The sequence below is a fragment of the Neodothiora populina genome, assembly GCF_041146345.1.
Source record: "Neodothiora populina strain CPC 39397 chromosome Unknown canker_contig_16, whole genome shotgun sequence".
Lineage (NCBI taxonomy): Eukaryota > Fungi > Ascomycota > Dothideomycetes > Dothideales > Dothioraceae > Neodothiora > Neodothiora populina.
In genome coordinates, this window is record NW_027191409.1 from 1,583,756 (window position 1) to 1,597,847 (window position 14,092).

At 51.5% G+C, this 14,092-nt stretch overlaps 4 protein-coding genes across 4 annotated transcripts; 2 read left to right on the forward strand and 2 right to left on the reverse strand.

Moving 5' to 3' along the window:
• Positions 1–1,775: 1,775 nt before the first annotated feature.
• On the reverse strand, positions 1,776–3,527 carry AAFC00_003862 (uncharacterized protein; the record flags this gene model as incomplete). The annotated part of the gene is made up of 3 exons (XM_069343402.1): positions 1,776–2,704; positions 2,764–3,375; positions 3,428–3,527. 3 exons carry the CDS (start codon positions 3,525–3,527, stop codon positions 1,776–1,778), a joined length of 1,641 nt encoding a protein of 546 aa, XP_069201226.1.
• Positions 3,528–5,044: 1,517 nt separating this feature from the next.
• AAFC00_003863 (uncharacterized protein) lies at positions 5,045–5,529 on the forward strand (the record flags this gene model as incomplete). Its single annotated transcript, XM_069343403.1, has 3 exons — positions 5,045–5,186; positions 5,276–5,389; positions 5,504–5,529. The coding sequence occupies 3 exons, from the start codon at positions 5,045–5,047 to the stop codon at positions 5,527–5,529; spliced, it is 282 nt and encodes a 93-aa protein (XP_069201227.1).
• A 325-nt stretch (positions 5,530–5,854) lies between these two features.
• On the reverse strand, positions 5,855–7,766 carry AAFC00_003864 (uncharacterized protein; the record flags this gene model as incomplete). Its single annotated transcript, XM_069343404.1, has 4 exons — positions 5,855–6,031; positions 6,252–6,544; positions 7,041–7,137; positions 7,389–7,766. 4 exons carry the CDS (start codon positions 7,764–7,766, stop codon positions 5,855–5,857), a joined length of 945 nt encoding a protein of 314 aa, XP_069201228.1.
• Positions 7,767–10,081: 2,315 nt separating this feature from the next.
• AAFC00_003865 (uncharacterized protein) lies at positions 10,082–13,223 on the forward strand (the record flags this gene model as incomplete). The annotated part of the gene is made up of 3 exons (XM_069343405.1): positions 10,082–10,311; positions 10,375–10,891; positions 10,947–13,223. The coding sequence occupies 3 exons, from the start codon at positions 10,082–10,084 to the stop codon at positions 13,221–13,223; spliced, it is 3,024 nt and encodes a 1,007-aa protein (XP_069201229.1).
• Positions 13,224–14,092: the final 869 nt, after the last annotated feature.

The following is a 14,092-nucleotide window of genomic DNA, read 5'->3' on the forward strand; positions in this document are numbered from 1 at the left end:
AACATCTTGGCTTCACCTTTGGGCGAAGAAATGCACCCTGCGAGCCTCGGTATTATGCCCTGTTTGCATTGTGTTTCTATTCTTACTGGATTGCACTCCCGTGCCTCGTACAACCTTTCTCGCTACTGCACTCGCCCGCGGGACAAGCCTTCACTACCGCCCGTGCCTGGCAAGAATACAACCAACTCCGTCATTCCATGCTACTTTTATCATCCCATCGATAGTTCACATCAGCAGGAGACATTCTGTGGTCATTGAGTTACCGGGTTGCCTGTAATTGGTGTGCTTGCCTTCCTCGTGTCTTCATCTTCGAGCTATTGTGTAGTCTCTCCATCTCTTTCCGTCGGGGGCCGATTCGATTATCTTAGTCTGGAAAGTACACGGTAGGAAAGGTGCATGCCGCTATCTCGTGAGAGCAACATCGTCAATATGAACATGTAAAAATAGCCATTCCTGGTCATCATACAGTAAGGTAGTATAATATATAAGTACCATCAGAGACCATATGAGTCTCTTCCTCCCATCTTCTTCTTGCAATCGACACATTATCTCTCAATTGCATCACCAACTTCAATTCAAAATCACTACGTGACAAAAGAGCCACGACAACAACTCCATCGCACCTAAGATAATACATCATGAAGACCACAGCCGCAGCCACGACGGCAGCCCTGACAGCCGCCATGCTGATTCCCACCTCCCTTTGCGCAACACCCTACGTGGCCTCAGCGCGAACCTACCCACTCTCGAACACCGCCATAAACGCCTACGACATCAACGCGCACAACGGCACCTTCTTGATCGGCGACCCTACACGACTCGCAACCCCAGTTTGCGGGGCCTCAGACGACAACTGCAACCCCTTTACCACCATCATCACGGGCCCGACAGGCGCAAACAACAACTTCTGGATGGGCATCACCGCAGACGGCGGCCAGCAGATCTTCGTCGAGAAATCGGGACGACTGGGCTACGCCGCTGTCTACACAGACAACCTGCTTCCCTCATTCGCATACACGAATGGCTTCGAGGTCGTCGCTGACACGACGGGGGATTACAACGTCAATGGGTTCCCGTTCTTGAACTGGGGGGGCGCCGAATGGTTCGCTTGTCCTGATGCTGATGTGCAGGATGCCTATGCGGTTTATGCTGAGGCTGTTGTTGGTGCCACTGCCACGGGAAACTGTACTAGTGGTGTGGATCTGGCGGCTTGCACGAGGTTCCATTTCAGGATCGCGTACCCTACTAGGTCGCAATTTTATGCGCCTGAGTATTATGATTGAGGGAGGAGCAGAGTTGAAAAAGCGGAAGGAGAAGAGAAGCAGAATAGCGTCGAGATGACCGAGGGAAAGAAGCTAAAACTAATAATGGACTCAAAGGCATTGGGATGACACGAAAAGAACAAGATCAATTGATAGACATAATCCAAGAACATAATGATGCATGCTTCACACTCGAGTAAACACGTGTAATCACAAAAAGTTGTCGGTACAGTACATATCTCCGTAGAGTATTTGACTCTTTCATCATATTCCTCATGTTCGAACTTAGGGGCGGCCATAGCGCTACAGCATAAGTTCCAGAGGAAGTGAAGGTAGAGATTGGTATGAGCTGATGAAAGATAGACAGAAACAATAGTCATAGAAACGAGATCGAGCGGTTGCACAAAAACGCTGTGCAAAGATCGTGTCTCACATCGCGGGTATTCATGAAGGGAGGAAAACACAGAAGATGAACCACATGGCCAAACAAGACAACAGAAACCGGGACCCATCTCATAGCTTGGCCTTGGGACCCTTTTTCTCCTCCTCTTGCGCCACCAACTTTAGTTTCCTCCTCAAAATCTTGCCGCTGACGCTCTTGGGGACTTCGTCTATGAATCTGACACCTCCGCGCAGCTTCTTGTGGTTCGCGACTTTGGCGGCCAGCCAGTCGACGATTTCCTTTTCGAGGGCCGGGCCGGCTTCGACTCCTTTGGCGGGAGTCACGTAGGCTCGCGGCACCTCTGACGCCAGGTCGTCTCTGAAGATGCCGATGACGGCCACGTCGTCGATCTTGGGATGTGCGACCAGCAGACCTTCAAGCTCGGCAGGCGGGACCTGGAAGCCCTTGTATTTGATCAGTTCCTTGACGCGGTCGGTGATGAAGAAATTGCCTTCTGTGTCTTGGTAGCCCACGTCGCCGGTCTTGAAGTAACCGTCGGATGTGAGTGCATTTGCTGTTCCTTCGGGGTTGTTGAGATAGCCTTTGAAGATGTTGGGACCCTTGATCCAGAGCTCGCCAACTTCGCCTGCAGGAAGCTCTTTGTCTTCGGGTGACATGTACTTCGCGGTCAGGTTTGGTAGTAACGTGCCCACGGCGCCGATTGTCGTGTACCACTTATCCCAGGGTTGAGTATGTGTAGTTGGGCTTGTTTCGCTAAGGCCATAGCCTTGCTTGATTGGGACTTTTATGCGTTTCCATACAGCATCGACGAGATCCTTGGTAAGTGGAGCGGCGCCAGAGTTCATCATCCTTATTGAGCTGAGGTCGTAGTTGTCTACTATCGGGTGCTTGCTAAGCAACAGAACAACCGGAGGCACCACGTAGGCGAATGTGATCTTCTCTTGTTGTACCGTGTGGCAAAACTTCTCAATCTCGAACTTGGGCATGACCACTGTCCTGTAACCATTGTATACACCTTGATGTACAACAGCAGTCAAGCCTGAGAGTAATGTTAGTCATGGCTAGCGAGTGAACTCGAGATCATCCGCCACGGCTTACCGTAAATATGGAAGAATGGCAGAAAAGCAAGAATGCTATCTTTCCAAGACAGAAGTCCTTCGCCAGTCGTGACTTGTAGCGTGTTTGCAACAATATTAGTGTGACATAGCATCACGCCCTTGGGATGGCCGGTCGTGCCACTGGAGTAGACCAAAAATGCTAGATCGTTCTTCGGATCGAGCTTTGTACGGCGATACTTTGTAGCGCCGCTGGTGTTTCTCACGCTGGTGAAATGCTTAAACCGGCCGTTGCTGTCTCGGGTGTCACCTATCAAGATGATGCGATCCTCCGGGATGCCAACCACCTTCGCAGCCGCTCTTGCAGTATCCAAAATCGCCCATTGGGTGACGAGCGCCTTTGCGCCCGAGTCCTTCAATTGAAATGCCAGTTCGTCGACAGTGTAGCCAGGATTTGCGGGAGAGACGGTACCGCCGGCCCAATGGGTACCCCACATGACTGGGGGTGTGTCGATACAGTTGGGTGTGAAGAGACCGAGCACATCTCCCTTTTTCCAACCCCATTGTGCTTTCAATCCCTTACCAAACTCGATAGACAAATCTTTGATCTGTTTGTAGGTGTATGATCGTTTTGTGTCCGCATCAACCAACACCTCTGTATATTTGTTAGGGCGCATACGATTGGCTAGACAGGAAATCCAACCCACCTCTGTCCAAAGGGAATCCAACATCTTTACGATCAAATAGGAACGACCAGATATCTAAGTTCGGAATGTCCAAGGACGGATAACTCGAGTCTGTAGGCATGATTGCTGAGGGAGGGAGATCAAAACAGTATGGCAGAGTATGCGCAAAACAGCTTCACATAAGAACAATCGAGAGGGGAAGGGTGTTGGGGTAAGAGATCGAATGGTCCGGTAGACAGGAGTCCTCGGTACTTACATGTCTTTTGAATAAACAGCCGCGAGGGCGGTATTTCATCAAGCGATACGTAAAAGCGACACCGGGGACGCCCAGATGATCAAGCCTACCGACGAGTGCCTTAACCTAGGCTGCTATAGTAAGTAAAATGATGCTCTGCCGTACCACAGAGCACCTTGATACCGTCACTGTCACTGGGATTGACATTTTTGCCCCACACCGAAGGCGTTCTCGGGGCTGGCACAGACTCGTGGGGATAGTGTTTAACGTTTCGACCGAGGTTCGCATGCTGTGGGGTCGTCAGTTTGGTGGGAGAGTCGGAGTTGTCTGTCGCGAAGCATATTGCCGTTACTTTCCGCCAAAGGCATTGACGGATGTCACTGGGCGGAGTTTTGATTTCTGTTCTTTATTTGCTCTCACGGTACTCCGCTATGTCTCGGGGGACAATTCCGTGGCGCTCATTTGCTCGAGTATTGTTGAAGGCGCTCGAGTGAACGTTTTATTAAACACCGCGGCTCACTCGAGCCTGAGAGGAGTCCTGCTTCCCTCTTTTGCTGTAAGAGATTGCAGGCGTAGCCAATAACAAGAGTAATGGGCCATTTACGTACCTACAAGAGGTCTATTGCTACTCTGTAGAACAAGTGACTAAGAAGAATCTGTACGGCAGTTTAGCTGGGATCAAATCATGTCGATAGACAGGAGGCTTCTGTAGAAGGCGAAAACGACCATTCAGAGCGAGGGTCTCGCGACCAGTGAATGCAAGTGTACTACATGGCAGCACACAGGAAAGCTGTCCGTCGTGCGAATAGATGGTGTACCGTGTATAGGCGTAGACTCATGAACGAATGCTGGTGCATCGGTACGAGAACGCTCTCAGGAGTGCTGCTTGCAAGGAACAGGTCATATCAACCAGAATGGATTTATGCAAATCTGACCAGGCGCATTCAATTCGTGCTTCCACCATGCCTAGCTTCATGTCTCATGCTCGGAACATACTGTATGTCAGTAGTATCACACCCTGATATAACCGACGGCAATATGCCAACGAGTCGGAAATACGATGCAGTACGGCGTACAGCACTACAGTAGAACGCTGCCTTGGTAGCCCTACAGATACGAAGAGCTGCAGTAGAGGGACTGTAGAAGTGAGTCAGTGCACTCTTCCACTCACTGTCGCCCGCGACGACTTCATCGCTGCAGCTACACACAGCTACATACAGCTACTGCGCCCTTCTGACAAAGTCCACCATCCACGATTGACCCGCAGTCTCAATCCCAATTGCGATTCTATCCTCACAGCGAATAGTCAGCGCCTCACGACGTTCCTCGCCCAGCGTCGCCAAAGAAAAAAACCACTCAGTCCACCTCAATTCCCTCCTAGCACCAATACCACCACAGAAAGAATGAGCGCAACACCGCCCACAAACGGCGCATCTGCCGAATCTGCCACCGGCGTCGCGTCCGCTCGTGATCCCTCTGGATTCCTGAGCGAAATCATCGGCGCGCCAGTGACTGTGAAACTGAACTCTGGGGTTGTGTATCGAGGTATGTTTGTTTTCCAGTCCTCTCTTTCGCGACGCAAAGGGGAAGGGAGCCGATATGATAAGCAAAAGAGCTAATGCGGAAGGCAACAGGAGAATTACAGTCTGTCGATGGATACATGAACATTGCACTGGAGAAGACACAGGAGTTTGTCGATGGCAAGGCTAGGAGGAGCTATGGCGATGCGTTCGTGAGGGGTAATAATGGTATGTCATCTCTCCTTCTTTCTTTATCTTTGCGTTATTTGCCCTCTGCTCGTGTGGAGCGTCGAAAGATCCTTTTTCGTCTTGGAAATATTTGCTGATTTTCGAGGGAACTAGTCATGTACATTTCCGCCGATTCATGATTTATGATTACAATACAAAAGCAAAAGAAAGGACTCTAATGGTGAACCGAGTCCTTAGAACGCGTGCTACATGCCTCGACATCCCAAAGGCTGCAGGCCATTGGACATATAAGCAAAGCTCGCGGAAAAGGAAAGATAGAGTCCCTGAGTTAATCGCTTGCGCTGTTATGAACATCTACAAAAGAGCTGGCAGTCAAAAACAGCCTACACTATAGTCACGAAAATATCCAAGAGCGGCGATTGAGATGGACACCATACGACCGCAAGACAAGCCAAGCCAAGCAGCCCGTTCACCTCCTTCCTCTCCTCGGTCCAGCTCCTTCATTTACGCCAACTTATCTTTGACAATGTCCACGATCTCCGAGATGGCCGCCCTTGCGCCCTCTGCGGGGATCTTGGTCGTCCAGATCGCCATGGTCATGCCGTGGAGTGCGACTTCGCCCTTGTCGTTTGTCTCAACATCGGGCGCGTTGATGGCGTCTGTGAAGATTTTGTAGGCTTGCTGTTCATTAGAGAGTAAAAGGTTAGACTAGTCGTCAATGTGCGAAAACCAAAAAAAAAAATCAAGAATAGAAGAATGAACAATTGAACGAATCTCCGTCGTATATCACCTTCCGTACTGTTCTCTTTCCGACGTCATCTGACGGAACAAAAGCGACAGCAGCTGTGGCGACAACGAAAGCAGAGAGGACAGAGCGGAACAACAGAAAGAGAGAACTGACCTCGCGTTCCTCGCCCTCTAGCGTAGCAATCTGACTTAGCGTGTTGAATCTATCCCACACCCTTTCCTTGCTCAACCAAATCTCCCATTCCTGTACCTGTTCACCAATAGGCAGCGCGAACAACGGCGTCGCCGACAAGGTAATCGACACTGGGTTTGACTCGAGCTGCTCGTCGAAGACGCTGCGCCATTTCTCGTGTCGGAAACGCGGCTGGTTGTCGTCTTTGGACCAGATCAAGTCTTGAAGTTTGGATTCCCATGTCGTCGAGGCCTTGTGAGAGCGTGGTGCATTGTCTATTTGTTTTTTTTTGCTTTGGTCAGTAGGATATATCTTTTGGGCTCCCCATACGCCGATTTTGGTAGCTGTATGACGGGGGCTTCCTGGACAGTGCAGAATCCGATAGGATGGGTTCAAGTATTGGGAAATGAGGGGAAGTGAGTAAGAAAGAAAAGAAGCGGGGTTGTAATGGGGACATTACACGTTCCTTCTTCATATGCGCGTGTGTGCAAATGGATATACGCATATGCAGGTTTGCTCAAAAGGAAGCCTTGTCCATGCCCACCATGTGTGCAGTGTCGTAGCGCAGGGGCCGACATCAGTTTCCCCATGTAAATGTACAGGAATATATTTTCAAGGGCCAAGGGTGCACCGCAGGTTACACGGCATTCTTACACGATCGTACCTGTTCGCTCCCCCTGATGACCATATGCAGCTTAGGTGATCATTGGATGTTTGACTGAATACTTTTTCCGTGATAGAAAATAGAGATGTAGAAAAAAAATCACTTACAGTCTTCAACGTTCCAGATCGCACCGAATGCTCCGTGAGGTTGCAAGACACGATGAATCTCCTTGAGAGAATCCATGTTGGCGAACCAATGGAAAGCCTGATTGAGCACAAAACATTTAGCTTTTCGAGTCACATGGTACAAAAATGTCTATGGGGTACGATCTGTGAGGCCGAGAGGGACAATTGGTAACACAACGCACGAGGCTTATGATACCAACTCCTCGTTCCTGATCTTATCGGTGTATATGAATCAAGTGACCATGTTACGCGTGCAAGTACAGAAGTAGACAGATAGAAAAAGAGGGGCCGAGCGAAGGCAAAAGAAGTCCTTCTACTCTCTGCACCTACCTGAGCGGCAATCACCGTGTCCACGCTTTCGTCCGGGAGGGGCATCTCAGTAGACAAGCCGTCCACCACCTCAACACCCCTCAATGACTTGTTCTCGAGCACCGAGCGCATTCCTGCGTGTGGCTCTACAGCAGTGACTTTGTACTGCTCAGGCCGTTTTGCAAGCAGCTCTGTGAACTTGCCAGTTCCCGCAGCCAGATCTACGATCGCCGCGCCCGTCTTACCGGCGACGCGAACATTGTCGAGTAAGGTCTCCACAGTCTCTGCTGGAAAAGAGGGACGATGTGTGTCGTATGCCGCAGCATTGGCAAACCCATTCTGTGCGAGGGGGTGGAGACCTTTAGTCGCTGATGCTGCAGTGGACGCGGGAGTCGACATATTGTCCCGGTTGTGCTTTGTAAATCAATATTATCAACAAAGAGTCAGCTGATGCAGTGGAAATCCGGGGGCAACAGCGAGGGGCCAGAACAATAATGATATCTACGGTGGAATGAAAAGATCAAGGGAGGTGGTTGGGTGGTGCAAATAATCAACAGGAATGTGCTGCGAGTTGTGACTGAGCCTACAGTATAAGTCACATATCGACGGCGTCACCGCGACAAGGATATTGCGGAGCCAGCCCACTCCTCGCCCAACCCTGCCAACCTCCTTTTTGCTCTCAGAAGCCCGTTTCGGTAAAGCTCGTCGATTTGACAAAACCCAATCGGGTGCATTATGTTCGCCTAATTCTTTCTTTGTTCACTCGGCATATGCGGGCGACGCGCGACGCGATGTGCAGATATCCTGCCATGCTGCAGCGGCAGTGCAGCCAAATCAGAGCATTCCCAGCAGTGTGAATGCATAATGAATATGCATGCCGGGTGCCAAAGCAGCGGGTTTTGTTGATGGAGATGCACGGTACGACGAGCAAGGCAGGGGAGCGAACGGTGACGTCGACATCTTCAAAACACGCAAAAAAGACGATAGAGTAGCATGTTACAGATTTCGATGCTAGCATAGCGTGCTTGATGTACGGAAGAATCATGGGTGACGAATTCTCGTCATGTCATCAGATTCAAAATTGCATAGGGGAGATCATAAGAAGGTGTATGAGAACGCCACAACCGGAACATCAAGAGGAAGCGTGGTTTTATGCTGGAGCTATAATCTCCGTCAACCAGCCGACGTGGTGGTGAGAAAGCAGCAAAGTGGGCGCTTGTATAATACATGTAACAAGCACATGGGCGGCCAATTGGCCGAGGAAAGCGAAATATAGACTCGGCGTACCCGCTTGTGAAAGGTAGGGTAGGGTGGCGCGGGCAATGGCTCGAGGCTGAGAAATGAATTGCTTGTGCATATACCATGGCGCAGATGTAGAGCTTTGATTTGACAAAGACGACTGTGCGATCTCAGGCTTTTGCAAAAAACCTGGTCTTCCCACAACACACTCAAAATAAAGCCGATGCAGTCGAGAGTAAGCTCCATAGAAACGAGAGCAGGCCACAGGCATAAGGTAGCGTCACTCAATTAGCGTCAGCAAGAGACTTCCATCGAGCACACGCGTACCTGACCGGGGTTGTGAAGATCACCTTCTCATCCAACTGAAGTCCCCCAGACTGTGTGAGGAAAAAAATAGAATAGGAACGACTAGTCTCCACGACTAGCCTACCGAGCCTGCCCTCGGTCAAGGCGCGTTGGAAGCCTCTTTGCTCTGTTTTCGACGATCACGGACCAACCCTCCTGAGTTATACGAGGCACGACTGACTGATCTAACCTCTCATCGCTTCCGAATCCTTCACCTCAGACATTCTTTGCCCATCATCATTCGCTTGGACGCTGCGTTCGCTCGTTCACTTTATCTTACCCTTTTTCTTCTGGTCTTCTGGGCCTTACACGTTGTCCGGATCTCTGCGCCGGCCTTCCTTCTGGATCTACTGCTATGAAGCCTTGGTATGTAAATCTTTATTCTCTGGGTTGAGTGCGTATCTGTAGCTTTTCTTAGAAGCGGATTGTCCGCTTTATGCAACGGTGTGTGTCTCTCTGTACCGTTCGAGCATCGTTCCCAGGCACAACCAAAACAACTTGGCAACTTTCAACCTGTCAACGACAGTCTCAATCGACTTAGCTCAGCAGAAATACACACACTTCCCCTCACTCGACTGCCTGCCGGAAAGATTGTTTGTTGAGTCGGCGCCTGCTCTCGACAAGGGCGCTTTCGTCGATCTACTGGCAGCTTGATTCGTTATTGTTGTGGCTGCCGCAGCCGCCACCACCCGCCGCTGCTGCTGCCGCTGCTCCTTCCAGTATTGCAGGAGAAATCTGTTGGATTCAGCACCATCATCGCCGCCATCATATTGTGTACCCAGAGTGTCGTCGTTGTTGTCGCTGTCGCCGTCGCCGCGACGTTCGGATCTCGACCTTGCGCTTACATTTCTGCCTGCGCCCGAACATGTTCATAGACCGTAACTAATCATACACGATCGCTGCAGATTGTTGTGCATATCCATCCATTCGCTACTCCCCGAGCGGCCTTACTCGACATCTACGCATTTCCCTGACAAGTAATATACTTCAGTCGGTGAGAGCACGACAGTCGTTCGAACCTCGCCATTTATATATTATATACCCGACGATCACACGGATCGTGACATTGCATTAATTCCACAACAAGCGAGCTGTCTGCATCTACAGCCGCTGCTAACAACACTATCTTTATGCCGAAAAATCCTCTAAAAGGCTTCGCTCGCCGCAAGTCTTCAGGCAACGTGCTTGACCTGCAAGCAGAGCAGCCAGCGACGCCTGCGGGCTCTTCGTTCCGTGTGCTCGAACGCCCCCATGCCGTCGAGAGGAGAACAAGTGCTCAGCGGCCGATGAGTGCCATGCCCTTTGGGCAGAAGGGCAAGTCGACCGAAGATCTTAGACATCTCGGCACCAACACAAACAGGTTCGTCACCACCCCCCAGTCTCAGCCTCCCCGTAATTCGTTCTGGGGACTAAAACGCAGCAGGGGTAGTGGCACTACGACTCTTTCAGGGTCAAGCGGCTACTATGACACTTCGTCATCCTCTGCACGCTACAGTTCCACTTCCACTCTACCCTCGTCGTTTGATCAGGAGAACGAGACAACAGCGGACGATTTGTTTCCTGCAAAGACGTCGCATCAGGTCTCTCGCAGTGAAGTTCAGGCAGCCCATGGCGCAATCCCCCATCCGCCGTCTTTCTCCGCAAGGGCCAGCAAAGCCATGTCCTTTGGCATGAAGAAAAAGCAATCTTCGCCCCCAATGATGGAAGAGGAAGTAATCGAAACGGTACCCGCTTTACCTGACAACGCAGCCATCAGAGACCGAGCGACTACGGTGAGCAGTTATGCCAGCACCGCGGTCCCACCACGGCTAGAAGCCAGCCTTGGGGCCTCTGATTTCAGCAGTGACTTTGGCAATATGTTCGAGGGATTAGGAGATCCGAAAAAAGAATCGCTCCCGCTCCCACCACCCCCGCGCGTCCACGGGAGCTTCATGCGATCTGTGCGTTCTAAATACAGCATCAAAAGGCATATGCAATTTACTAATTTTTGTATAGGACTCGGAGCCATTATATGCAGCTCGCACTTCTTCCAGACCGATCAATACCCCTTCTCCAGAACCTGAACCTCAGCGTATCACCAGACCGTCGACTCTCACTCACACCAAGAGATATTCCTGGCAGAGCCGAACGTCAAACGACGGTCTCATGTCGCCGGGCCTCGACACTGACATGACCTCTCCGAGATCATCCGAATTTTCCCAGGATACCATCAAGCCTCAGACTGGTTTCGGGCGCTTCAGACCTGGTTATCAGCCTGTACCATTGCGTTACGCCTCCCCTGGCTTTGAAGGAGACTCATTACCCAACACGCCGGGATTCCCACCTCACGTCGGCACTGCTTCGAGCGACGACGACGCATCACAGGAAGACGAAGCCAGACCAATGGCACGAATGGAGCCCAAGGTCTTGAACTCTTCCATGGGTCTCCCTCCTCGACCACAGTACGACCAGCGGACCAATGGATACGCGCAACATCCTGCATTGGCCATAGTAAAGAATGGAAACGGCCCAACCAACACTGGCGATGACGATACGACAGGCAAAGACTCTCAGACCACCACCCCTAGAGCAGCGAGTGTGCAACCTCACGTCGAAGACGAGGCCATCTTCCCCGCCTCGCCCAGGGGTACTCCGAGCCTGACAGTGCACCCAGCGAGTCAGAGGAGACCCGGGCCCGGAGCAGCGCACTCACCCCAGAAGAAGATGACAAGAGCACAGTTCGAGAAGCAACGTGCTGCACCAGAGGACGAGGAGAGCGAAAGCTCTGAGGAGTCGGACGACGGTTACGACGATGGTGATGAGGAGGAGCGCCAGGCGGAGATGATTCGACAGAGACGGAAGCAAGAGGCCAATCTTGCTGTTTATAGGCAACAAATGATGAAGGAGTCGGGTAGCCAACACACCGACATGCTTCAAAGACCTGGATTCGACAGGGCTTCCTTGAGCGCCCCTTCGCTATCTCAAGGGATGGTTGGGCCTTCTGTAGGCGGACCCGAGGAGGAGGATGACGACGTGCCTCTTGGTATTCTCCAAGCTCATGGCTTCCCCAACAAGAACCGACCGCCCACTCGCACTGGTGGCAGTGGCAGCGCTCCACCCACTCCCGGTTCAGTCATGGGAGATGGAGCAGGTGGTGCGCTTCCTCCGTTCGCTCGTAGACTCCCTCCGGATCCATACTTCGGTGCCAGTCTGGTGAATCCTGCTAACCGTGAGACTCTTGCATTTGGAGGAAATGTGGGAGGAGGCTCTGTGTACGGTGGGAGCAACGCTCCTGCAGTTCAGCCCCCGCCGCCGGGTGGTCTCGTTGGAGTCATTGCCGGCGAAGAGCGGGCACGAGCCGCCAGACGCGGCAGCCCCAATCCTGCCACTGGTGGTTATGGGCCCATCCCGCTGCCAGGAAACATGATGAACATGCCTCCGGCAATGCCTCGTTCAAATTCCATGATGAACGTTATGCCTCCGCAGATGGGAGGTATGATGCCTGGGATGCCTATGGGTATGCCAGGAATGGCACCTATGGGCATGGACACACAGCAGCAGATGGTCCAGATGATGGCCATGCAACAGCAAATGATGCAGAGCATTATCCAAATGCAGGCTGGACAGATGCACGCCGGCCAACCTCCGAATTTCTCCCCGTCTCCAAGCATGCAAAGCTTGGGCAATGGCTTCCTGAACCCCGGTGGCATGCCGCGACCCATGTCCACACCGGCCAATGCCCCTGGCACACCTAATGCTGGAAGGTCAATGAGCATGCTGCAGCCACCTCCTCAGTGGGGCGGCGATGGCAACGCACATGGCAGGTCCAACACGATGGGAAGCAACGCACCGCCATTGGGGTACGCTGGCTCGGTTTATAACTTCAACTTATCAGCGCCTGCACCAGGCTATACTCCCTCAATTGCTCCGAGCGAGCGCAGCAACGTTGGTATGCCATCTAGATACCGCCCGGTGTCAACAATGGAGGCCAACGTGGGCAACGGCAGAAGCCATACCATGACGTCCGGCATGGATGCTGTCCGACAGGGTGCCATCAGCCCGTCTCCACTGGCAGCTGCGCCTCAGGCGCCAAAGTCCACGATCAGAGTCATCGACAAGCCGAAGGGCACCCCCAGATCTCCTCCGAGCCGTCACAGTGCAGACGACGAAGACGATGACGCTGCATGGGCGGAGCTGCGCAAGAAGCGTGAGGCCAGGAAGACAAAGAAAGGAACGATGACGAGCAAGACTCCAGAGCCGGCACTAAGTGAGCTTTACACGACCATGGAGTAGTGTGCCAGCCTTCCAGTACCGCCACTTTTGCCGACTCACTACCACTTTCGAATCTAACGCAGGACGAAGATGTTACCAAAATTGACCGGAGAGACGTTATGTTTTTTGTTAAGGAGAAGCGACCACACCTTTCGCTTTTTCTGTCACCTTTAGCTTGTGCATAGACTTACCCCCTTCACATTCTTGCATTGCGTTGCATTGGGATATTCAAGGACTTCGGCAAACACATGGAACAACGATCAAAAAGAATTCTTTTGTTGACATGGAAACATTTTCCTTGGGGGTTTTTGCCCATACTAGCGTATCTTCCACGGAGTTTCTCCTTTCTCCTTTCTCCTTTCTACCTTTTTTCTTTCTGAGCGTGTCTCCGCTCTATTTTTCGAGGTCAAAATCAAGGGCCGGGGTTTACATTGGAACATATATATGCATTCACTGGGACTGCTATTTTTTCAGCTTTTCACCATTTAGGAGAGAGACGAGGCCGCGGTTCTTTTCGTTTTTCTTTCGTGGCCGCGTCTCTCGAGTTTCAAATTTGTTCTTTTCGTTCCTTTCATAATGCCCATAATCCTACATCTTTCTCACTTCTGAGTACCACACTGTCTGCTTTTCACAGGAACAGCACCTTGCTCAAGTGACCAAGATCTGCTAAACTATACACCTACTGTGTAAAGGACTCAATGTCGTCCAAGCTCGAGCCGCGGAGAAGGTCGTTCGCCGGCCTGGAAATGACACCCCGAGTCTGAGGATGAGACACTGTCGCTATCTTATCATAGCACTGGACGCTGTTTCTGAATATGGACATCTTGTGGAAATAATATCGGACGTCATTGTTTTCTGTTAACAGTCAACGCATGCCCCGCGGCGAAGCT